Source organism: Cervus canadensis, chromosome 14, assembly GCF_019320065.1.
Source record: "Cervus canadensis isolate Bull #8, Minnesota chromosome 14, ASM1932006v1, whole genome shotgun sequence".
Lineage (NCBI taxonomy): Eukaryota > Metazoa > Chordata > Mammalia > Artiodactyla > Cervidae > Cervus > Cervus canadensis.
The window spans coordinates 19509675-19536667 of record NC_057399.1 but is presented as its reverse complement, the minus strand read 5'-3'; the positions used below and the strand labels follow the sequence as shown (position 1 = coordinate 19536667).

Below are 26993 nucleotides of genomic sequence, written 5' to 3'. Positions count from 1 at the left end.
TATTTATGCCCTTGATATAGTTGTTTGTATGTGTACGTTACTTGTAGAGTACATATCCATATTAAGTTTATATTTCAACTGATTTCATTCATCTTAAGTTGATTAAATTAATAGACTGCTGTTTAGTTCAGTTGCTCAGTCGTGTCTGACTCTTCATGACCCCATGGACCACAGCACACCAGGCCTCCCTGTCCATTACCAACTCCCAGAGTCTACTCAAACTCATCTCCATTAAATCACTGATGCCATACAACCATCTCATCCTCTGTCATCCCCTTCTCCTGCCTTCAATGTTTCCCAGCACCAGGGTCTTTACAAATGAGTCAGCTCTTCACATCAGGTGGCCAAAGTATTGGAGTTTCACCTTCAGCATTAGTCTTTCCAATGAACACTCAAGACTGATCTCCTTTAGGATGGACTGGTTGGATCTCCTGGCAGTCCAAGGGACTCTCAAGGGTCTTCTCCAACACCACAGTTCAAAAGCATCAATTCTTCAGTGCTCAGCCTTCCTTATAGTCCAACTCTCACATCCGTACATGACTACTGGAAAAACCATAGTCTTGACTAGATGGACCTTTGTTGGCAAAGTAATGTCTCTGCTTTTTAATATGCTGTCTATGTCTGTCATAACTTTCCTTCCAAGGAGCAAGCATCTTTTAATTTCATGGCTGCAGTCACCACCTGCAGTGATTTTGGAGCCCAGAAAAATAAAGTCTGTCACTGTTTCCACTGTTTCCCCATCTATTTGCCATGAAGAGATGGAACTGGATGCCATGATCTTAGTTTTTTGAATGTTGAGCTTTAAGCCAACTTTTTCACTCTCCTCTTTCACTTTCATCAAGAGGCTCTTTAGTTCTTTGCTTTCTGCCATAAGGGTGGTGTCATCTGCATATCTGAGGTTATTGATATTTCTCCCAGCAATCTTGATTCCAGCTTGTGCTTCCTCCAGCCGAGCATTTCTCATGATGTACTCTGCATATAAGTTAAATAAGCAGAGTGTCAATATATAGCCTTGATGTACTCATTTTCCTATATGGAACCAGTCTGTTGTTCCATGTCCAGTTCTAACTGTTGCTTCCTGACCTGCATACAGATTTCTCAAGAGGCAGGTCAGGTGGTCTGGTATTCCCATCTCTTTCCACAGTTTATTGTGATCCACACAGTCAAAGGCTTTGGCATAGTCAATAAATAGATGTTTTTCTGGAGCTCTCTTGCTTTCTCGATGATCCAGTGGATGTTGGCAATTTGATCTCTGGTCCCTCTGTCTTTTCTAAAACCAGCTTGAACATCTGGAAGTTCACGGTTCACATACTGTTGAAGCCTGGCTTGGAGAATTTTGACCATTACTTTGCTAGCGTGTGAGATGAGTGCAATTATGTGGTAGTTTGAGCATTCTTTGGCATTGCCTTTCTTTGGGATTGGAATGAAAACTGACCTTTTCCAGTCCTGTGGCCACTGCTGAGTTTTCCAAATTTGTTGGCATATTGAGTGCAACACTATCACAGCATCATCTTTTAGGATTTGAAATAGCTATATTGGAATTCCATCACCTCCACTAGCTTTGTTCGTAGTGATGCTTCTTAAGGCCCACTTGACTTCATATTCCAGGATGTCTGGCTGTAGGTGAGTGATCACACCATCGTGATTATGTGGATTGTGAAGATCTTTTTTGTACAGTTCTTATGTGTATTCTTGCCTCCTCTTCTTAATATCTATTGCTTTTTTTAGGTCCATACCATAGACTGTTGAGTAGATGTAAAATTCTTAATTTTAAAAATTGAGTATCCTTTTTTCCTTAAAGTAATAATAGAGTATTTCTTTTCTGTTTGGAAATAGTGACATAAAAAATTAGAAGAATATGCTTTATACATTTATATAATGCAGGTCTTCATACTCTGGTGAGACTCCACCAAGGTCTTTCACATTTCTGTGAGAGTCCTTTGGTTATATGGAAGATACTTACTTTGAGCCAACATATATTATGCATCTGAATTTTTCTGCATAGAATCCTCCCAGGGATACTTTGCTTAAAAGTATTTAGTTTATGTTTAGTAGAAACTAATCTGATATTCTACTTCAGTCAATAAGTATGAAAATTTATAAGCCACTATAATATTTGTGATGATAGAGTTATATACTAATAGAGGTGGAACTGATAGACTAGGTTTCAAGTTTCCAAATTTTAGCTAGAATTATCTATATTTTGCAGAGAATTTGATCTAAGATGTCTAGGAAGTTCAGAGAATTGAAATATGTACATACTTATTGCTACTGCTGCTAAGTCACTTCAGTCGTGTCTGACTCTGTGCGACCCCATCCCTGGGATTCTCCAGGCAAGAACACTGGAGTGGGTTGCCATTTCCTTCTCCAGTGCATAAAAGTGAAAAGGGAAAGTGAAGTCTGTCAGTCATGTCTGACTCTTCGCGACCCCATGGACTGCAGCCTTCCAGGCTCCTCCGTCAATGGGATTTTATGTTATTTGCCTTCACTTCAAAGACTTTCGAAAAGTTAGTGGAGGTAGATAGAACATGTTTTTAAAATTCCAGTAATGTTTGATAGATGAACATAGTTTTCACTGTTCAACCCAGCCTGAAAATCAAGGAAAGATACTTAAAAAAGATTTTTTTCTGGAATAAATTGTGAAGAGTAGACCGTAAAATTAGCCAGATGAGGAAATCATTGAGACAGAATGTATAGGAAACTGATGGCATGTTGATGGTTTTCATACAGAAGAAATAGCACAGCCAAAGGGAATGGTGTGGGGAACAACATGGAAGATGATTTTAGAAAATACCACAATATTTTATTTAAAAATTAAATTCTCTCTCTAGGTACATTATTACAATGAAATGTTTGGTGTTTGGGAGCCTTTGCTTGAACCCTTAGAAATTGATCAAACTGAGGATTTTAGACCATGGAATCTTGGAATCAAGGTATTTTTGATATCTGGAAATTTTTTTCAAATGTTGAGGATGTCCACATCACACACACTTTAATTTTAATCACAATAGAGTTCAGATATTTCATTATGAACCTTTCCACTTGCTTCCTTGTTTGACCTCTGAATGTAATTTTCAAAGCTGACTGTTGCCTCATGGGCTCTAATATAAATATTGTGTAACATTTATTATGTACTAGACACTGTCTTAAATAACCTACTTTTCTTTAAACCTTAAAACAAACTTCTGAAGAAGATACAGTTTTAAACTTCATTTTAATATATGATAGAACTAAAACTGTGGAAGTTAAAGGACTTCCATAAAGTAATAATACCTTTAAATTTGAAGAGGTGGAATGCAATACTGGCTGCAAAGTCCCCACTCATAAACTATCATCTTAAAATATTTCTAGCATTTTCTTGTAGGTTGCTGTCTGTCTCAAGTTTCCCTTGGTATCTGAAGTGTGTGTATGTAAAAGAAAATACATTATTATTTACTTCAAATATAGTGTGAATTTATGTAATCATATAAATCAGAACGTTTAGATGGATGGAATTGTGCTTCTGAAGCAAGAGATTGTAGGATTATTGGCATATCTCCTCCCTAATAATGATTCTGTCAAATAATGAACAAGTTTTCAGTGGCTTAAAGCCAGTTAAAGGAACAGTAAAGGTGACTAGCTTGGCATTTCCAGCCCTTTGTATTAGACCAGTACATTTGATTGTGCTCATTTCAGATAAAGGATTTGGATAAAGGAACTTCTTTGGCGGTTGTTAGGTCAGAATACTCACAGGTAGTAGACTTGCGAAACTTAAAAAGAGGGAGGTAGTTTGATTCACACGCGCCTAGGTCATAGTGGCACTGTTCTGCAACCATTGTTGGACTTTTTAAGTCCCTAGGTTTCTGTTCTGTATATATAGCATTTATAACACCAGTAGGCTAATTTTTCTTGCCCTGAATTTCCGCATTCTATGATGTATGTGCTTCTGATTTTCATTCAGATGCTACATGCGTTTACTTATTGGGGTTTTATTTTCCCCTTCTAAATTATGCCTGCCATTTTAGTGTAACTGAGGAGGAGAAGAACTTTTCTTCCAGTATTGCTTCTGTCCAGGTGGCATTAGTTGGGTGATGTCCCAGTAATTCCAGTAAGGCAGTGCAGCTGATAAAATGTATTGCTTTCTCTAATATTGTGGTTGAAATTTGTCTGATGTTTGTTTTTCCTTTGTAAAATGAGTTGTGCCATGCTCCTAGAAACAGATTTTTCTCATATTTCTATAATTTATATGTTATTTTAGATGAAAAAGAAAGCCAAAAAGGCCATTGTTGAGTCAGGTACTGAAGAAGAAAATTACAGAGTACCAGAATATAAAACTGTCATCACTTTCTATTCGAAAGACCAGCTAAACATTACATTATCTAAATGTGGCCTTATAATGTTGAATAATTTAGCTGAGGTAAGAAAAGTTACTTGAAACTTTAATTTTGGGATACTAGTCTGAGTTAACCCTTCGGTTAAAAAAGAAGTTTTTGTTAACTTAGTTGTTTGTCATATGTCTGTTAGTGTTCTGCTTGTCATTTAATTTTCTATATTTTCTTGTATTTATGATGACTCTTCCTTGTTAGGCATTTACAGAAGCTGCCACTGGATCTTCAGCTACCTTCGTAAGGGATCTGGCACCTTTTATGATTTTAAATTCTCTTGGACTTAATATTTCTGTTTCACCAAGTGAATCTTTTAGTGTACTCAGCGTACCTATGGCAAAATCATATGTATTGAAAAATGAGGAGAGTTTAAGTATGGATTATATGCGAACTAAAGACAATGATCATTTCAATGCAATGACCAGCTTAAGCAGCAAACACTTCTTCATTCTTCTTAGTAAGTGATAAATTACCGTCCTGGGGCTTTATTTTCTAAATTATATTTTACATCCCACTTTACTTACTCCTGGTATCTCACAGATTTTTTATTTCCTCCCTAATATGTTGCAAATTTTATTACTTCCTTTGCAGGGCATTGGTTGCTGTTGTCACTAAATTGCTGTATTTCAAATTCTGGCTTTATCCCCTGCGTTATTTAGAGCATAATAATTTACTACTTTGGAAAAGAAAATTATTAGGTCTCATCTTCAGTCAGCATTTATAGACAATAACTATCAGTGGTTGTTTTAACCACTTTTAGTATAACTCAGTAAAATTCCAACAGTTTTGCAACTGAATGAATTCAGAATAAGGTTTGAATTCAGCCAATGGCACAAGATAATGGTTTTGGGGTTTGTGAATGGTTTTTATCTTCTGCCTATTGAAGTAGAGGTTTTTTCTTTTTCCTTTGTTCTTTTTGTTTCTCAGAAGAGAGGTAAAAAGTAGAAGTAAATACATTTAAAAATTATCGTAGTATGTATTCATTGTATTCTTCAGTGTATGTACATTATAGTATGTATTCATTCTTCTCTTGAGAGGAATTAAGTAGTTACGGAAGGAGGGACATTAGAGAGGTTGCTTAGGCATGGAGGAGGGGCGCTAAAACTGATCGCTAGTGCTTTTTGCTAGTCAGTAACTGATTCTTAACAGTGGCTAGGTTTCACGTGTTTTCCCAACATTGTCTGTGAATTGTTCTCATCAATTGTACTTCTGTTTGCTTTTAAACTAACATTTTTATAGGATAGTAGGGGAGGCAGACAGGTTAGTTGCTCAGTCTTTGCAGCCTCTTGAACTGACCTTAGCCCGCCAGTCTCCTCTGTCCATGGGATTCTCCAGGCAAGAATACTGGAGTGGTTTGCCACTTTCTTTTCTAGGGGAGAGGAATTATATAAATAAATAATTAACTTCCAAAATAGATAATTTACCCCCCAATACAATATATGTATATATTAGGTAAGACTATATAAAATTGTAACCAAATCTTAGATATGACAAAGTGTCACAGCCTGTTGGAAAAATTAAAAACTGAAAAACTGCAGCTACTTGGTCATTGCTGGTGACTGCCTGTTTTATTGTGATAACAAACCAAAGATCAGTGTTCTTATATTTTCTAGCAATTTCCCTCATCAGTCAGTTATTTTTAAAAGATTAGGTTGTTGTCTTAGGTTTAACTTTTGGATGAGTTTTTTTCAAATAAAAACTTTTTTTGTTAGAATGCTTTGAAGGGTTTCAGTGAATGATGTGGAAATGTATTGTGGATTCTTAAAACATCCCTTTGTATAGTTTTCAGTTATAATGTTTAAAAATTTAAGAAATCATCTGATGTTTCTGGCTTAAAATGTCTATTAAAATTAATATATGATGATTTATGATAATTTTAAACGTGTATACTTAATTTAGCACCTGCTAACCACTCTACTGCTGATAAAATCCCTTTAACAAAAGTGGGACGACGACTGTACACTGTAAGACACAGAGAGTCTGGCGTTGAAAGGTCGATTGTTTGTCAAATTGATGCAGTGGAAGGAAGTAAGAAGGTAACAATTCGCTCTCCGGTGCAGGTATGGAATGATTCACTTTTTTGTGAGGTCATATTTTGCATATTTATGTGCCATTAAAAAAAAAACAACTAAATTACCACCAGAAGTATTCAAATTGTGATAGAAATACAGCTAATAGCAAAAAGAATTATCATCATCAGTAATTATACTACTCTATATGAACATTTGTTATATTTGAAGAATTTTGTTGAATATATGTCTCATAATTTTTATAGGAATGTTTTGTAAGTTTTTTTGAATATTATTTTGTAAAAACAAGTGCATCAGTATTTTGTTTTAGGTCTTTGTGGTATGTATTCTTTTGTTTTAATTACAGAAATTTTGTTTACCTTTATTGAGGTAAAATTGATGTACAATAAACTGCATATATATGAAAGCTGATGCATTTTGACAAAAAATACACTTATGAAACTGTCATCACAATCCAAGTAACAAACATACTTATCACCCCAAAAGTTTCCTCATCCCCTTTTTCCCCATTCCCATGCATCTCCTTAACATGTACTTGTGGTACATTAGTTATACAATGTAGAATTTTATATAAATGAATGAAATACAGAATGGAGTCTGACCTCTGTCACTGAGGAAAATTTTGTGTGTATCAGTTTTCATGTTTCAATGTTGCACACAGTTACATGTTGTTGAGTAGTAATCTGTTCTATGTATATACCACATGCCGTTTTTGATGAATTTTTGTATATGATATGAGGTAAGTGTTGAGGTTCATTTTTTTCACTTGGCTATTTGTTCTGACCAAGATTATCCTTTTTCCATTAAATTACCTTGATACTTTTGTCAAAAATAAATTGACCATATCTTTTTGTGTAAGGTCTCTAATATGCTTCATTGATCTATTTATGTCAGTACCATTCTGTCTTGATTACTATTTTATCCTCAGTCTTGAAATCAGGTAGTACAAGTTGTCCCACTTTGTTCTTTTTCAAAGTAGTTTTGGCTAGTTAAGTCCTTTCCACGTCCATTTAAATTTTAGACTTGAGTTTTTAGTTTTTATTTAGAAACTTTTATGAAATTAGCATTTTTAATAATTTTTTACTTTTTTTCTTGTTAGTATAAGTACATTTTGTTTTTGTATTAACTAGTATTATGCAGTCTTAGTGGATAATTTTTTTCTAGTAGCTTTTTTCTAGATGTATAGATAGTTGCGATGCCTGCAGATAAAAACATTTTTCCTCTTCCTTTCCAATCTGGGTGTTTATTGTCTTATTTTATTTTGTTTAGTTTATTGTACTAGGTAGAATCTCCAATAAAATTTGAATAGAAATTATGAAAGTGGATGTTTTTGTCTTATTCCCAATCTTAGGGGAAAAGTATTTGGTCTTTCACCATTGAGTGTGTTTTGAGTTGTAGCTTTTTTTGTTCATGATCCTAGTTTACTGAGAGTTTTTATCAAAAATGAATGTTGGATTTTGCCAGAAGATTTTCTGTCTTTACTGAGAGGATTTAAAAAAAATTTTTTTGGCACATTATTTATTTTTTTAAATTGAAGGATAATTGCTTTACAGAATTTTGTGGTTTTCTGTCACACATCAACAAGAATCAGCTACACCCATGTCCCCTCCCTCCTCAGCCTTCCTCCCATCTCCCACACCGCCCCACCGTCTAGAGTCTCACAGAGCCCCTGTTTGGGTTCCCTGGGCCATACAGCTCATTCCCGTTGGCTGTCTGTTTTACATATGGCATTGTAAATTTCCCTGTTACTACAGAAAGAATCTTTTTAAAAAAATTGTTAATACAATGAATTACCATTGATTGTTTTTTAATTACTGTATTTGATAATGATTGACCGTTAATGTTAAATCAACCCTGCATTCCCAGGATAAATCTCATTTGCTCATGAAGTATTAACCTTCATGAAGTACTGTTTGATTGATTTGCTAAATTCATGTTTAGAATTTTTATATTCTTGAGGTGTATTTGTTTAGAGTTTTCTGGTAGTGTTTTTCTTATGTTAAGTTTTTAAACCACAGTTTCACTCTAAAAGCTATTCATATTATCTATCACTTTTTGAGTGAGCTCTTCTAGTGATTCATGAAATTTGTCAATGAAGTATTTTTGCTTTGACTTCACTTTTATGTTTTAAGTTATTTTCACTGGTTGTAGTAATTTAGATTGACAGTTATTTTTTCCATAGAAAGTCATTCCACTGTCAACTATATTACGTTGTTTCTGACCAGAGTGTGCTCTCTGCTCTTTTATGAAATGTGTGATTTTATTTTTATGTAATTGTATGATTTTTTTCCCTTTATTACTAGTTTGAAGCAGTTTAGTTGTGATGAATCTTAGTCCAGTTTGTTTCATATTTTTTTGTACTTGAATTTATGGATTTATAGTTTTCATCAACTTTAGAAAAAAATTTTGCCATTGTTTATTCAAAAATTTTATTTCTGTCTTCCCCTTCTTGTCTTCATGGTCCACAGCAGGTTTGTACTGATATTAGAGTGTTTAAACTTATGCTCTCTAATGCTCTGTTCACTTTTTCTTTCAGCTTTCCACAACCTCTGATTTGATGTTAAGTTTCTATTGTTAAGTCTTTAAGTTTACATTTCTTTTCAATGTCTCATCTGTCTTAATCTCATTCAGTGTATTTTTATGTCTAGAAGTTTAATTTGCATTTTTATTTACAATTTCCATGTCTTTTTATATATCTTTAATCTTTCCCCTAACTTTTGAATATATCAAGTATAGTTATATAAGTGTTTTAATATTCTTGTCTACTAATTTGATCATGAGTATCATTTCTGATTTGTTTCATTTTATTAATTTCTATTTTTATGGGTTATTTTTAAATTTTTATGTGTCTAATAATTTTTTTTCTGGATGCTTAATGTTGTAAATTTTACTTTGTCAGGTTCTTTAGATGTCTTTGTATTCCTTTATGTATTCTTGAATTTAATTCTTCAATACAGTTATGTGAGTTGGAAAGTGATCCTCCCAATGCTTGTTTAAAAATGTTTTAGGTGAGGCTCAAGCAGTCTGTAGTCTAGGGCTCATTTTGCCATGCTGATGAAGGATAGAACCAATATCCTTTGTGCTAAACAAGATTTTGCCACTTTGGTTGGTGAGAAAAGGAATTATGCATGAACAGCAGAGATTGTTCTGCCTCCCCCTTTCAAATGGATCTTTACCGAGCCTTACTTAGTGCACTCGTGGGCATAGGCCAGATGCCCCTGAGCTCTTAAAGTCTCAGGAGTTCCTTCCCTACAGCTCTACCTCTCCATGTAGCTATCTCCTCTCTCATATAATGTGCTGTTAGGTTAAGCCTATTGGCTCTCCCACATTCTTATATCTCTGTCTTCTACTCAGACTGGGCTCTGTTTGATTTCTTCTCTGCACAGTAATCTGGAACTCTTACCACCTAGTAAAGATAGTAAGATGGGGTGACAGGATGGGGAGACAGTCTTAGGGCTTATCTTAGTAGGATTTTTCTCTTCCTTTCCTTCTTTTTCTTCCTTCCTCCCTTCCCCCACCCCCGGTCTTTCTTTCCTGTGCTCTTTGTCCACTGTTTAAAAGTGATTACTTCATCTGTATTTTTTAACACCCTGTGTTTTGTTTGTTTACTAGTATATTAGGAGGTTATATCTAGCCTATATTGTTCCATTGGGGCTGAAAGCAGAGATTCTTTCTCTTCTATTTGATTTACAATAATATGTAATGTTAGTATGTCACTCAGTCACGTCTGACTCTTTGTGACCCCATGGACTGTAACCCAGTGGCCTGCTGTGTCCATGGGCTTCTCCAGCCAAGGATACTGGAGTGAGTTGCCATTTCCTCCTCCAGGGGATCTTCTGACCTGGGGATCAAACCCGGGTCTCTTGCATTGCAAGCAGATTCTTTACTGTCTGAGCCACCAGGGAAGCCCCAATATATAAGCATTTAATTTTGATATATATGTACAGTTTGAAGATGTTAGGCATGAAATTTGCTCATATATCACGTTTCATATCTCTGGTAACATTCGCCAGTTTGGTGTTAAGTTGCTTACTCCTGTCTGACTCTGCAACCTCATGGACTAGCTCACGAGGCTCATCTGTTCATGGGATTTCCCAGGCAAGAATACTGGAGTGGGTTGCCATTTCCTCCTTCAGGGAATCTTCCTGACCCAGGGAGTGGATCGGTGTTCCCTGCGTTGCAGGCAGACTCTTTACCATCTGAGCCACCAGGGAAGCATTTCATTTTCAATGAACTGTATTAAAGATGATGTTAGGCTGCTCTCAGTATTGTTGACTACTTTTTAATTTTATTAAATAGTAAAATATTAATGTTTAATTTCTTATAGGTACTTTCATAGAAATGAAAATATATTTCTCTTCTTTCAAATAAGTAAGCTTATCTAGAAATAAAATATAATGTAGTTAACTAAGTTTATGTATTTATCAATTCTTAATTTGCACTCAGCATATTTTATATATTGATATAATTTTTAAAATATGAAGATTTTAGTAAGATATAGAAATAATATAAGAAAATAGTGTTACTAACCAATGTGTTTTTATCTGTCCCAAAGACAAATACAAGTAGAATTGTATCTGATAATGTGTATTAATCAAAATAATGTTAATCATTTATATCACTGTTGTATGCACCTCATTGGATGAGATACTCTTTACATACTTTTTCATTCAATGCGTAGCATATAACAGTGATGTAAAAAGTAGACATTTGCCAGACAGTGGCTTTTTTGCACTGTAATCATATAGGCATCTGAAACTTTGATGTCATATTTTTCTTATTAATTTTTTCTACTGTATTTGTCTAAGGGAAAAGTTATTCCTGTATCACAGTCAAGAAGATGTTATCTTATTTTTTTCTAGGATTTTTTAAAGTTTTGTTTTTGAAATTCCCTTTCTCTAAAACTGTAGAAACTTTCCTTTTTATTTTTTAACATGGATATTTGCATGTTTGAATTGTTTTTCTAATTTATATGAGGAAAATAAATATTGCCTGATAATTCCTTTGTTGTGATATTTAGATGGAATATTTTGTATATGTCTTTAGAGTCTTAGATTAATGATACTAAATGTTATTTTTCCTTTCCCAGATTAGAAATCATTTTTCAATACCACTTTCTGTTTATGGAGGAGACACGTTATTGGGAACGGCTTCACCTGGAAGTGAATTTAACATACCATTAGCATATTATCGGTAATTTTGTTTTCTTTATCTTTTTGTTTGCCCTGTGGTCTATTATAGACATTTTAGTTTATGATTTGGTAGTAATATCTATCTTTAAGTTATCAAACTGTGATCAAATTTATTTTGTTAATATCACATCTCTTAATTTATTTAAGTTTCGGCATTCCTAAAATTTTTAAAGTAATAATATTTAACTTAATGTGCGTAACATATAAATTATCTTTACTTTTCCTAAATACAGATTACGTGCAATATTATCAGTCATAGTCATGTATACTCATGATTTTTAACAAATTTCTAACTGAACATGATTGGTGCCTTCTAGATTTTATTATACTATTATAAAGTGATTTTTGCTTTTAAAGTGTTTTATACTTAATTTTTTAGAAATTTCTTTAGAAAATGTGAAATATTTTGTCTTTTTATCTACGTGCTCATGCTCAGTTGCTAAATCATGTCCAACTCTTTGCAACCCCATAGACTGCAGCCCTCCAGGCTTCTCTGTCCATGGAATTTTCCAGACAAGAATACTGGAATGGGTTGCCATTTCCTTCTCCTGGGGATTTTCCTGACCCAGGGATCAAACCCATGTCTCCTGCTTGGCAGGAGGATTCTTTATCACTGAGCCACCTGGGAAGCTTTTATCTGCCTATTTATCTATTAATTGCTCATTGATAGAATTGTAATGTAAATAGAGCTATACAGTTCATTCTTGAACACTATATGTGACCCTCATGCAGTCAAATATCCACATTCAGCGGTCCCTCAGTATTCAGTTCTTCTCACTCAAAACCTCTTGCTGATTATCTGTCTCTCATGTTTTCTCTTTATTTCTTAAACTTTAACTTTGCATATTTCTCTAATCCAGCTCTGTCCTTCAGAAAGAAAGTTTTTGAGGAAAATTGTCACCTCTGCAAAATACTCTGCGGCCAGTCTAGAAAGAGCTAACTATCGCTTCATATGCTCGGTCTGCAGTGTACAATTGTCTTGTTTTTTGGTACCTATAGTTATCTTATAACCAGTAGTTACCTTTTAACGTTACATTTCCCATGTGATTGATATCTCTTTAAGAGGAAAGACTGACTAACTTGTGCATTTTCAGTTTTGCCTTCTCACTGGTGGTAATGGGTCCAATAAATGTCTTGATAAACTGGATGTGAGTGTATTGGCATTAGTTTAATGTAGAGACAATTAAGCTTTTATTTTTAAGTGTTAGAAGTAAGAGTGAAAAAAAGAATGAAATACAGAGAATGTAGAAGTAAAAATGGCTAAATCTGTAACTGATTTGACAGGTAACTCTATGGTTCTAAGGAGGGGAGTGGTGGTAAAAGAGTTTAATATTATTTTATAGTCCAGAGTGCCAGTAGCTGAAAGTTCTTGAAAAAAAAGACACACAGAGAGATGGATATGGAGACTTCATAGTTCAGTCTAGCACATTTAAGGCACCATCAGGCATCATTGCAGAATATGTATTAGACATGTAAAATTTGGGGGATGGAGCTTAAGAAAATAATGATAGCTAGAGATAGTATTGACAGTTGTCACACATTAAGGGATAGTGTCACAGTCACACTAATTATAGTTTTACAAGTATAGAAACATTTCAGTGTTTATACTTGGATACACTTTAGACTTAAAAAATTTATTAAACCCAAGTACAGTTGCAATGTAAACAAAGAATGTGATGTTTAAGTATAACATAAGTGAAGTGAAGTCGCTCAGTCGTGTCCAACTCTTTGCGACCCCATCAACTCTAGCCTACCAGTCTTCTCCGTCCATGGGATTTTCCAGGCAAGAGTACTGGAGTGGGTTGCCATTTCCTTCTCCAGGAGATCTTTCCGACCCAGGGATTGAACCCAGGTCTTCCACATTGCAGGCAGACACTTTACTCTCTGAGCCACCAGGGAAGCCACCGATCATATGTGACATCCAATACTTTATATCAATATCTTCTTGCAGTCACTGCAATAACTTCTGCAGTGCTGTCCAACATTTCAATACAGGTAAAGTGTTAGGTGCTTAGTCGTGTCCGACTCTTTGCGACCCCATGGCCTATAGCCCGCCAGGCTCCTCTGTCCATGGGATTCTGCAGGCAAGTATACTGGAGTGGGTTGCCAGTTCTTACTCCTGCTCAGTGAAGTTAAGTATCTATTGAAAGCCTTCATTTGATTAACCTTGAAAAGCTGGTGATTAATTTTTCGATAGAAATATATTTTTGGTTCATGAACTCAGTCATGGTACGTACTTGGGACCACATATCCAGGAAAGCCAACTTCTTTTAAGTGTGTAAGTCACATCTGTAGGTGTGTGTGTTGCATATATGACCTGTATGATAATGTATTTTCTGCAAGAAAGCAGTTATGAGCTTGTAAACATACTTTTAAGACAGCAGGTTTGTAAAAGAAAAAGACACTCTCCTTTTGAAAGCCAAATAACTTCATTATTTTACAGAGAGTTAAAATGCAAATATGTATCTGTATATCTGTCTTACCTATCTCTAAGAATGTGAAAATATAAAAATTTATTACAGTAATATGGAGAAAGATAACTTCACTGTTCTAAAGCTGCAACCAAATAATTTATGTTTTCTTTTAAAGCATTTTGTTTAATCTTTTATGTAGATCACTACTTTCTCTGAAGCCAGAAGATGCAGACTATCAAGTGTGTGAAGGAATTGACTTTGAAGAAATGATAAAACAAGATGGTACTTCTTTCAAGAAGAAATGTAGACCTATAAACCCTTCCAAGAAGCCATTTATCATTAATATAGTCCCAGAAAAAGATAATTTGACATATATGTCAGTGTATTCAGAAGATCGTTGGGATTTACCATACATAATACATTTGTGGCCACCTATTCTACTCCGAAATCTTCTTCCTTACAAAATTGCTTATTACATAGAGGTATCCTGGTATTTTTTAATGCCTTCTTGTCTTTGATTTTGTAGCTTTAGTTATTTAAAATTCTGAGTAATAAAGCAGTGTTTTAAAATTCTAATAAAAATTTTAGTACTGGTGAACAAACAGTATAGATTTTCTTCAAATGAAAATGTTTCAATGATGATATATAAAAGATTAAAAAATTTTTTCCATTCATTTACCTCAGAACTATGGTTACTAAGTTGGATATAATTTATATGTACAATTATGATATGCCATTTTAAAAATCATGAAAGTACTAGATACTCCATTTTAAAAATCATGAAAGTACTAGATACTCCTATAGAAAATTTTAGAAAATAGAGGTGGATTGTCTGTAATCACATTATCTGAAGGTAGCACTTCTGATGAAGTCTTTTGACTTTTTCTGACAGAAGTATTTAAAAAATATTTTGTATAGCATTCAAAATCATTAAGTAGAATATTTTAGCATATTATTCTGAAGCATTAAAAATTGACTGTATTTTTTTTTTATTATAGGGGATTGAACATAGAGTTTTTACTCTACATGAAGGCCGTTCAGCCCAGCTTTGTACTGTACAGGTGGATAAAGCCAGGCTACATTTAAAATTACTTGACTATCTTAATCATGATTGGAAAAGTGAATATCATATAAAACCTAATCAACAAGATATTAATTTCATCAGTTTTACTTGTGTTACAGAAATAGAAAAGACTGATTTAGATATTGCTGTCCATGTGACTTATAATACTGGCCAGACTATTATGGCATTTCATAGTCCTTATTGGATGGTTAATAAAACTGGTCGAATGTTACAGTATAAAGCAGATGGAATTCATCGAAAGCATCCACCTAATTATAAAAAGCCAGTTCTCTTTTCATTTCAGCCAAAGCACTTTTTCAATAACAATAAGGTATGTGAAGTTTTTTTTAACTTTCATTCTTCTTTAGCTACTATCACTCATTTTTAAAAATGTTTGTTTTGAAAAATAAAATATGAAGCAGGTAGAAATAACATTTGTGAAATATTTGAGGTTAGAAAGATTGGAATTTAGTATTGGAAAAGTTTTAGTGCATTAATAATATAACATTAGTAGTAGTAATAGTAATGTTAGTCGCTCAGTCATTTCCGACTCTTTGTGACCCCATGGACTGTGGCCCGCCAGGCTCCTCTCTCCATGGAATTCTCCAGGCAAGAATACTGGAGTGGATTGCCATTCCCTTCTCCAGAATATAACATTAGTTTAGGCTAAAAAGCAAAAAAATATATCAACTTAGGTAGGAACTTTTAAAGGTACCTAGATACTAATATATTTGAAATATTTTTTTCTAGGTTCAGCTTATGGTAACTGATAGTGAATTGTCAGATCAATTTTCAATTGATACAGTTGGTAGTCATGGAGCTGTTAAATGTAAAGGCCCAAAAATGGAATATCAAGTGAGTTCATTCTGTGCTCATCTGGAAACTTTTATTTAAGCTCTGTTAAGTACTTAGTTTTCATAAGAATGTTATGATAATGTAATAGTTTTTGAAATGTTACTTTTTTTTCCCCATAGGTTGGTGTCACTATAGACCTTAGCAGTTTTAACATTACCAGAATTGTCACATTTACCCCCTTTTTTTTGATTAAAAACAAAAGCAAATATCATATATCAGTGGCTGAAGAGGGAAATGATAAGTGGCTCACTCTTGATTTGGAGCAGGTGGGTAAATGAATTTCAAAAATATACCTCTTTCGATTTTTGTTTTTTCTTGAAGTTGGATACCTGAAATCACCATGTAGTGTTTTATCCATCCACCCCCACCTCCCAATTTTGTTTCAGTTCCATGAACATTTTGAGTATTTATTTGTACCAGAATAAACAAAATAAATGATTTATTTAATTATTTAAGCCTGAATATTGTCATCTAGGAATGCATTGCTTTGTGAAAGAGGCTGACACTAACTAGATGGGGTTAAATATAGCAGTAGAAGATGGGATAAAGTATCAATACAGCAAACTGATGAAGATAAATTGGTAAATTTATTCTCTTCGGGAAGATTTTAGAAATGCCTTTATAAAGTAGATTAAGCTAATTACTTTAAAAAGACAGTAGTGTCTTAGGAATGAGATTTTGATTCTGCTCTATCTGTAGTTGTTAGGTGTGTGGATAAGAGCTTTCTGAAAGACTACCTGAAGTTAATAGAATATTTTACTTCTGAAGAAATTTTGTTCTAAGTATGTTATGATTATAAGAGAAGTATTTGCTATTTTTATTCATTTGAAGCTCTCCTCTATAATCATTCATTATTCTTGAGTTACATCCTTTAGCATTTCCTTTTGAGCTTGTTGGTGGTAAATATCATCAGTTTCTGTTTATCCATAAAAGTTTTAATCATCATCTTTCCTTTATGATAATTTTTCTTGATAATTCCTGTTTTTTTTCAACATGTTGTAGCATTTACTATATTCTGGGTTCCATTTTTGTTGAAAATTCTGCTGTGATTCTGTCATTTCTTTGGAAGTTATCTTTTTCTCTCCTGCCTTCGTGGAGTTCTCTTTGTCTTTGTTCTGCAATCTTACAGCTATTTATCTGCATGTGGGTTCTTTTTCTGTATCCTGCTTGAGATACTTTATTCCTAGGTCTATAGATTATTTCACACCTTCTGTAAAATTTGCAGTGATTATGTTTTTAAATACTGCCATTCTTAAATACTCCTGTTTCTTCCTTCTGGATCTTTGATCAAATTTATTCTAGACCACCTGGGTTCGATCCCTGGGTTGGGAAGATCCCCTGGAGAAGGGAAGGGCTACCCACTCCAGTATTTTGGCCTGGAGAATTCCATGGGCTGAATAGTCCTTGGGGTCGTAAAGAGTCGGACACGACTGAGCGACTTTCACTTTCACTTTCACTTTATATTCTCTCTTCCATATATCTTACTATTTTTTTTTTACATTTTCTATCTGTATAACTCTTTCCCTTATTTTGGGTAAATTCTGCCTATGTGTAGTTTTCATAATTTACACTTTTTACTGTATATATCATACAGTGTGTCTGTATGTATGCTATTTGAACCTTCAACTGAGTTTTTTATTTGAATAATTATATTTTTCATTTTTAGAAGTTGTATCTTTTTTCATGTTTGCCTGTTAATTTATTTTTTCAACAAATATTTATTGTGTACTCTTTATGTGCCATATTTTACCAAGACCACAAGTCCCTGTCCTGTATAGTTTACATTTCAATGGGAGCTTGGGGGAACCATTAAATTGATAATGCCATAGTCAATTAGTAAAATACATAGTATATTTAAAGGTGACAAGTCTAATAGAGAAAAAGGAAATAAGGCAGGCTAAGAGGTATTTTGAGTTCTAATACGCAAGGAGTGGGCTGTAATTTTACATAATGTGGTCAAGGATAAGAGTTGTAGAGGTCACATTTGAACAGATGTGGAAAAAATGTGCAGGGCTTCCCAGGTGGCACAGTGGTAAAGAATCTGTCTGCTAATGCAGGAGACATAAGGGATGCAACTTCGATCCCTGGGTTGGAAAGATTCCTTGGAGTAGGAAATGGCAACCCACTCCAGTATTCTTGAGAGGAAAATTTCATGGAGAGAGGAGCCTGGCAGGCTATAGTCCATAGGGTCTCAAAGAGTCAGCCATGACTGAGCACACACATACTAAAGAAAATGTGAGAGGTACGCTTGTCAAGAGCTTCCAGCTCAGCTGCCAGATACAGAAATAACTGATTAAGTTCAGTTCAGGTCAGTTGCTCAGTTGTGTCCTGACTCTCTGCGACCCCATGAACCGCAGCATGCCAGGCCTCCCTGTCCATCACCAACTGCTGGAGTTTACCCAAACCCATGTCCATTGAGTCGGTGATGCCATCCAACCATCTCATTATATGTCGTCCCCTTCTCCTCCTGCCCTCAGTCTTTTTCAGCATCAGAGTCTTTTCTAATGAATCAGTTTTTCACATCAGGTGGCCAAAGCATCAGTCTTTCCAATGAATATTCACGACTGATTTTCTTTAGGATGGACTAGTTTGATCTCCTTGGCAGTCCACGGGACTCTCAAGGGTCTTCTCCAGCACCACAGTTCAAAAGCATCAATTCTTTGGTGCTCAGCTTTCTTTATAGTCCAGCTCTCACATCCATACATGACTACTGGAAAAACCATAGATTTGACTATGTGGACCTTTGTCGGCAAAGTAATGTCTCTGCCTTTTAATATACTGTCTAGGTTTGTCTTAGCTTTTCTTCCAAGGAGCAAGTGTTTTTTAATTTCATGGCTGCAGTCACCATCTGCAGTGATTTTGGAGCCCAAGAAAATAAATTGCTGAACCCCTCAGCAATATGGATATCTGGGGAAAGAGCTTTAAAGACAAAGGATCGCTCAGGGTCAATGATCTAAAGTAAGAGAGTATTTGGCATGGGGATAGCAAAAGAGGCCAGTATTAGTGGAGAGGGAAAAGTAGGAGAGAACAAGACTTACCAGTGATAAAAAGTATTTCTGTAGAACTTTGAGACCTATTACAAGGATTTTAACTTTTGCTCTGCGTGAAATGGAGAGGGCTGTTGGAGGGTTTGAACACTGATTAAACACAGTAAGTAGGCTTTCAGCAAATATTTGTTGAATGAATATATGAATTTTTTTGGCAAATGTTTCGTGTGTGCTCATTTGAGTCCATGGATTCTTGGTTTGTTGGATGTCGTGCATGTGTGCATGCTAAGGTGTTTGATTCAGTCATGCCCAACTCGTTGTAAACCTATGGACTGTAGCCTGCCAGGCTCCTCTGTATGGAATTCTTCAGGCAAGAATACTGGAGTGGGTTGCCATGCCCTCCTCCAGGGGATCTTCCTGACCCAGGGATCAAACCTGTGTCTTTTACATCTCCTGCCTTGGCAGGCAAGTTCTTTACCACACAGAACTCTCCATATATCTAGATGCTAAGATTATAATTACAGCTTTGTTTTACTTTATATATTTTTTAGGTATATCTTTTTCCATACTTTCATTTACAGTAGTTTTATGTCTTGACTTATATGTCAGTTGCAGATAAGACTATTAGCTCTTCTGTTTTTATTTTTTTATTTATTTATTTATTTTTTTGCTCTTCTGTTTTTAAAAACTTAATCTATAGCATCTGTCTTCTAATAGTTTCTGTTTACAGTAATTGCAATTACAAACATAACAGCTTATTATTTTTTACTTTACTTTCTCTTTTGTCAATTTCAGCTTTTCTTAAGATAAATTTCTGTTGCTAGTTTAAAATCTCCGCATTTTAATTTTGTCTTACAGTAGTGAACCTTAACATGCAATTTATGGTTATTAGCTATATTGATTTGTTAAACTTATATATATTTTTTCCACTATAAAAGACAAGTATTTTGGTACTTTCTCTAGTCTCAGGAGGTCGAGCCCAAAACTTTGAAAAGGTATAGCATATATTACTAAACATAAAAACATACATTTTAAAGCCAAGTCTACCAGGAAGTAGCAAGGCTTGGGGGTTTTCAGAGAGCACGTAATTTTTAGTCTTGTTAGTTCCTCCTGGGAAATATGCTTGGCTTAGTATTGTTACTGTTTTGAGTTTCCCAGGTAAGTTTCCCAGATGACTTTCCCAGATAAGTGTTGCAAGAAGCCCTGAATGGGAATTTTCTCAGCCTCTTACAGCCTTAACCATGTCCCATGTCTAGTTCCATTAATTATTTTTTATGACTGAATAAAACTGACTTTAACAAGCTAAGGCACTTGGCACTAACATCAAGGTTCTGCTACATTGCCCTCAGGTCATATGGTGACGATCTCATAGGTCTCATTGAATTATGTGGTTACCAGCCTGGTCGGAGCCTATCACACTGAGACTTGGTTTACATAATAGTTTGCAGACAAGGCTAGGTCTCCGTTTCCTGTTCTTGTAGCTGTTTTGTTTCCAGCTCCTGTTGTCTTCTTTGTAGGTGCATTAACTCCTCCTATTCTGTTAGTTTGGCTTCCAGATCACTGATATTCAGGTTGTTTCTTAAGATTTTGAGCCTATTTTCTACTCTGCTCTAAGACTTTAGATACTTCTCTTGATTTTTGTTTTTGTTTTATCCTTATTTGACTTCCAAGACTCTGGATTTAGTATTTGTCCTGACTCAACATTTGTGTGTACTTTGACTACTGCTTAAATTACTGGTACCCACAACCCAATTGTGATTTTTTTGTAATAGAACATTCCCCTATTTTAAACTGATCACTTTGGCTCAGTTTACTTACTTTTCAGTCTGACTCTAGCTCTGGACCACATTAACATCTTTTCACAGCACTCTAATTATTTTAGCTTGTCAACTAACTGCCCATTACTGTTTGTGTTCCAAGTGCCCACAAGTGGCGCCGCATCCCAAAATCAACAGTTTATAGCTAAGCAGTACAGTAACCAGAGTAGTGTTGACAGAGGTTTATTTAAAACTATTTTAAGTCTACTCTGATGGGTTTATTAAAATGATAAAGGTCTTCATGGTGAAATCATTTTTTAAAAAATAAGTATGTATAATATGTGTTTTAGTGTATCCCCTTTTGGCCTGAGGATGCTTCTAATAAACTTCTTATTCAAGTTGAAAGAAGTGAAAGCCTTCCCCAAAAGATACATTTTAATAAGCAAGAAAGTTGTATTTTACTGCGTCTAGACAATGAGGTAAGTATTTTTTGTGTGTGTGTGATTAGAGAAGCTAATATATACTTAATAATTTTGTAATAGTGATTTTTGTTTGTTTTACCAAAAATGAATGAATGTTTCTCTTTGCAAAGGGGAAAAAGTTCTAAAAGGACACAAGAGACATAAACAATTTAATTGTTGCATAGAAAATTACAGTGCCTGGAATAAACCACATCTTGAATTTGACCCATCTGTCTATGATAACTGAGAGTCATGGTTTTTCTCTCAGTTAAAAATCAGTATAAAATCCTGAATTACTTTCTAAATCATCAAAAAAAATGTATTAGCTATAGTTTTAAGAACAGTTTTATTGTTAAGAATAGTTTTATTATTAAATGCTACTGGTTAGTGTTCTTTGGAAATGATCACATTAGAATATTTTCTTTTCCTTTTTTCTAGCTTGGAGGTATTATAGCAGAAGTTAATTTGGCTGAGCATTCTACAGTTATTACATTTTCAGATTATCGTGATGGAGCCGCTACATTTCTGTTAATAAATCACACCAAGAATGACATTATTCAGTATAAGCAAAGGTAAGAAGATTATTACAGATACAGTGTCCTCTGATTTTAGCAGAGTCTAGGTGATAAAACTTTGACTTTTTTGATAATTACTTAAGAGTATAAAAACTAATAATGGCATTATGGCCATGTAAAACAATGTCCTTGTTAAAAAAAATGTATACTGAAATATATAGGTTTAAAACTGACTTGATATCTGTAATTTACTTTTTTAAAAGTTTTAACATAATTGACATAAAACATGAATTTCAGTTGTTGAACCTAATGATTAAATGTTTGTATATATATGGTAAAATCATCACAACAATAAGTCTAGTTAACATTCGCCACCGTATATCAAGTTTTTTTTTCTTGTGATGAGAACTTTTAAGATTTACTCTCTTAGCAACTTTTGCATATAAAATAGAGTATTATTAACTATAGTCACCATGTTGTACCTCACATCCCCATGACTAATTTTAGAAATGTAAGTTAGTACCTTTTGACCCCCTTTACTCATTTCATCTGTCCCTGCCCCTGCCTGTAGCTTCTACCAGTCTATTCTCTATGTGTTTGGTTCTTTTGGTGTTTTTTTTTTTTTTTTCTTGCTTTTTTAGATTCCACATTTAACTGAGATAATATGGTATTTGTCTTTCTCTCACTGGCTTATTTCACTTAGCATAATGCCATTAAAGTCCATCCATGTTGTCTCAAATGGCAAGGTTTCCTTCTTTTCTATGGCTGAATACTATTTAATTCTATGTATATAGAATGAAACATTATGTGTGTGTGTGTGTGTGTGTATGTGTGTATGTTTATACACACACCTCATTTTCATTCATTCATCAGCGGACACATAGGTTGTTTCCATGTCTTGGTGATTCTATGTTAAGACTGCAGTAAGTACACGTATTTGTTTTGAATTAGTGTTTTCATTTCTTTTGAATAGATATCCAGTTGCTGGATGACGCATTCTGTTTTTAGTTTTTTGACAAGCCTCCATACTGTCTTCTGTAGTGGCTGCACCAGTTTACATTACTGTCAACAATACACAATACCTTTTCCCCCAAATTCTCACCAACATTTATTTTTTTCTTATCTTTTTGATGATAACCATTCTAATAGTGTGGGATACAGAATATTGGAAATAAAACAAAAAATAAACAAATGGGACCTAATTAAAATTAAAAGCTTCTACACAACAAAGGAAACAATAAGCAAGGTGAAAAGACAGCCTTCAGAATGGGAGAAAATAATAGCAAATGAAGCAGTAGACAAAGGATTAATCTCAAAAACATACAAGCAACTCCTGCAACTCAATTCCAGAAAAATAAATGACCCAATCAAAAAGTGGGCCAAAGAACTAAACAGACATTTCTCCAAAGAAGACATACAGATGGCTAACAAACACATGAAAAGATGCTCAACATCACTCATTATCAGAGAAATACAAATCAAAGCCACAATGAGGTACCATTTCACACCAGTTAGAATGACTGCTATCCAAAAGTCTACAAGCAATAAATGCTGGAGAGGGTGTGGAGAGAAGGGAACCCTCTTACACTGTTGGTGGGAATGCAAACTAGTACAGCCACTATGGAGAACAGTGTGGAGATTCCTTAAAAAACTGGAAATAGAACTGCCATATGACCCAGCAATCCCACTGCTGGGCATACACACCGAGGAAACCAATAGAGACACATGTACCCCAATGTTCATCGCATCACTGTTTATAATAGCCAGGACATGAAAAGCAACCTAGATGTCCATCAGCAGACGAATGGATAAGAAAGCTGTGGTACATATACACAATGCAATAACTCAGCCATTAAAAAGAATACATTTGAATCAGTTCTAACGAGGAGGATGAAACTGGAGCCTATTATACAGAGTGAAGTAAGCCAGAAAGAAAAACACCAATACAGTATACTAACACATATATATGGAATTTAGAAAGATGGTAATGATATCCCTGTATGTGAGACAGCAAAAGAGACACAGATGTATAGAACAGTCTTTTGGACTCTGTGGGAGAGGCTGAGGGTGGGATGATCTGAGAGAATAGCATTGAAACATGTAAATTATCATATGTGAAACAGATCGCGCCAGTCCAGGTTTGATGCATGAGACAGGGTGCTCGGGGCTGGAGCACTGGGATGACCCAGAGAGATGGGATGGGGAGGGAGGTGAGACGGGGGTTCAAGATGGGGAACACATGTACACCCATGGCTAATTCATGTCCATGTATGGCAAAACCACTACAATATTGTAAAGTAAAAAAATAAGTAAATAAAACTGGAAAAAAAAAAAAAACACTTCAAATACCTAGCTGCCATTTGAAAGAAAAACTGTTCTAAATGTAATGTTATACATTTTGGTAATATTAAACAGTTTTCTGTTAAAATAATAATAATAATAGTGTGGGATGATATCTCATTGTGATTTTGATTTGCATTTCCTTGATGATTAGTGATATAATTTACTTTTAAATACTTCAAAAAAAAAAAGAAGAACTGAAAAAACTATGGCAAAAGCTTGATCAGTGCAGAATCTGGTGAGGAAATTGTCAGAGTTTATCATAAACATTTTGTCTAGTTTTGAATTTTTTTATTTTTAGTGAACATAATGTAAATATTGATTCTTCAGATTTTTTTTCAAACAGTAGATAACATTTTTCTTGTTGAGGCATGTGGGAAAGGGCCAGTACGTTTTTAAGCTTTGCTAAAGACCATGTTTATGTATTTATTTAGGATTACTCATAACATCATTTGTTTTAATATAATGTGGTATCATATCCTCCTAGTACCACCACAGTTTACATAACCTTTTACTCTATTTATGGGTCCCAGGTTGTCTTGAATTTATTTTGTCTACGTTTTTAGTTTGTTTTCATGTCACTTACCAGTGGGCCCATGTTTAATCAGTGCATTTCCGCTTTTTTTTTTTCCACTGCTAACCATGCAGTTCTAATCATTGACTAAAATAAAATAGGCATTGATTGAGTGAGAACCCCAGGTTGATCTGGCATATACCTAGAACTCCTCCTTGCCCATCAGTTCTCTCATTTGTGGAATATGCTGAGAGAGAGGAGAGCCTTTTTTTATGATTATCCATATTATAAAAATAGTAAATTGGTTGATTAAAACTGGCAAAAGCAAGTAGAAATGGCTTTCACTTATTTGCTCTTCAATTCATTTACCTCAGCTAGCCTTTCTCAAAGAAATTTTCACAAATTTAAGACGTTCAGAAAATTATTTGAGTGACTTTTCTCAATTCTCTCAAACATGTTACATAACTGGTAACATTCTAAGATACATTGGAGCTAAGTTAATTCTTTATATACTGTGGATAATGTAGGGCATCATAGCTTTAATTCTCTGACATCTGGTTGAGCCTGGCTAATGCTGAACAAGAGACTTTATCAGTCCTTTCTTTGGGCTTGACTTTGCACTCTTATTTATAGTCTAGTTCAGATATGAAATGTTTTAAAATTTTATCTCCTGCATAGCTATAATTACAAAAGTAAGGGATGTAAGAGAAACTAAAATGTGGTCCTGTGTAGAAATTCTCAAACTGCAAAATTAGTCATAAAGGGAGTTTATAAAATTAACAATGTGTAAGATTTAGATTTATAATTGTTTGAAGAAGTGAAGTGAGGTTAAAGTCGCTCAGTCATGTCCGACTCTTTGCAACCCCGTGGACTATACAGTCCATGGAATTTTCCAGGCCAGAATACTGGAATGGGTAGCTGTTCCCTTCTCCAGGGGATCTTCCCAACCTAGGGATTGAACCCAGGTCTCCTGCAGGTGGATTCTTTACCAGCTGAGCCACAAGGGAAGCCCAGTTATTTGAAGAACTTCTTAAATCGAGAACATGGAAGTTTGGTTTAAAAGAGTATTGAATTCAAATCCCCAAATCTTTACTCCAGTGTAGCCTTCTATTGAGTTTCATGCTACCACCTTTTCCTAAATACTGTATTAAATAAAAAGCTAATGTGATTCAAAGCTGACCTCATCATTTGTATTGCAGAATCTCTTTCTCATTTATATCCTTATCTCAGTGAATGACACTGTCATCACCCTTGTGATTCTGGATTTCTCCTGCCTCCCCATGCCATCCAGTTAAACTCTTATTTTTTAAAAAAATTTTCTCTTCTTGTCTACTCTCTGCTGTCTTCTCAGATAGCTACTCTCTCCAACATTTATTTCTTGAGTAGATTTTAAGTCTGATCCTCTAGTCTTATCTCTAGTAAATCCTCCAGAGGTAGGTTTCTAAAATCCCAGGTGGCTCAGTGGTAAAGAATCTGCCTGCCAGTGCAAGAGATGTGGGTTCAATCCCTGAACCCACCCAAATTCAGAATATCCCCTGGAGTAGGAAGTGGCAACTCACTCCAGTATTCCTGCGTGGAAAATTCCATGGACAGACTGGGGGGCTGTGGTCCATAGGGTTGCAAAGAGTCAGGCATGACTGCGTGAATGAACGTGTACGCATGCACACATGTGCGCGCACACACACACACATAAAATAAATAGCCAAAAGAATGAAATTTTTAAAAATAAATAGAAATACTAATGTAATCATGTCTCTTTCTTGCTTAAAGCTCTTTAGTGATTTTCCATTCTTTTAAAATGTTTGTATACTACTTTTCTAAACATTTCTCTTTCTGTTGTCTCTTACCCTGTACTTAAGTCCAAGTGAAATGTTGGTTTCCTGAATGCTCTGGGCTCTTCCATGTGTTATTACCATTTCAGTTGCTCCTTTATGCTAGAAAAGCTTCATTTCCATGCAGTCCCTTCTGTCACCTCCTTAGTCTGTATACCCAGTTTTCAATCGCATCTTTACACATAGATTAAAGCGTTTGTCACATTGTATTGTCATTTTCTTGTGAAGTTACTACTTGTACATAGTTAATATTCCGAGGACTCTGGTTGGTTTTTACTTTCTTTGAATTCCGTGAGGTCAATTTGAGATTAATTTTTTCATAATGAATGTTCTACAATGAATGGAAATAGACTTAAAGCATTTGTAAATACTTTCAACCTAATTTATCTGAACAATACTGTTACATTTGATATTCTTTCATAGAAAAGTAAGGAATATAGAACTTGTTTCCTCTGCCTTCCCTTCCCTTTTTTGTTGATGTTAGTGTGGTTTTTGTTGCTGTTCTCTCAGTCATGTCTGACTCTTTGCAACCCCGTGGACTGTAACATGCCAGGCTTCCCTGTCCTTCACTATCTCCCAGAGTTTACTCAAACTTATGTCCATTGAGTCGATGATGCCATCCAGCCATTTCATCCTCTGTCATCCCCTTTTCTTCCTTCCCTCAATCTT

The 26993-nt window shown here is 34.8% G+C and overlaps 1 protein-coding gene across 3 annotated transcripts in view; it reads left to right on the top strand.

The window, feature by feature from the left end:
- VPS13A (vacuolar protein sorting 13 homolog A) overlaps positions 1-26993 on the top strand; it is a 278381-nt gene that overhangs the window by 186356 nt on the left and 65032 nt on the right. For all 3 annotated transcript variants that reach the window (XM_043486532.1, XM_043486531.1, XM_043486533.1), the window contains exons 42-52: positions 2832-2933; positions 4238-4396; positions 4566-4821; positions 6264-6424; positions 11484-11587; positions 14200-14482; positions 14999-15394; positions 15814-15918; positions 16038-16184; positions 21013-21141; positions 21562-21695. In XM_043486532.1, coding sequence (XP_043342467.1) covers positions 2832-2933; positions 4238-4396; positions 4566-4821; positions 6264-6424; positions 11484-11587; positions 14200-14482; positions 14999-15394; positions 15814-15918; positions 16038-16184; positions 21013-21141; positions 21562-21695 — 1976 coding nt within the window. The remainder of the gene's footprint in view (positions 1-2831; positions 2934-4237; positions 4397-4565; positions 4822-6263; positions 6425-11483; positions 11588-14199; positions 14483-14998; positions 15395-15813; positions 15919-16037; positions 16185-21012; positions 21142-21561; positions 21696-26993) is intronic.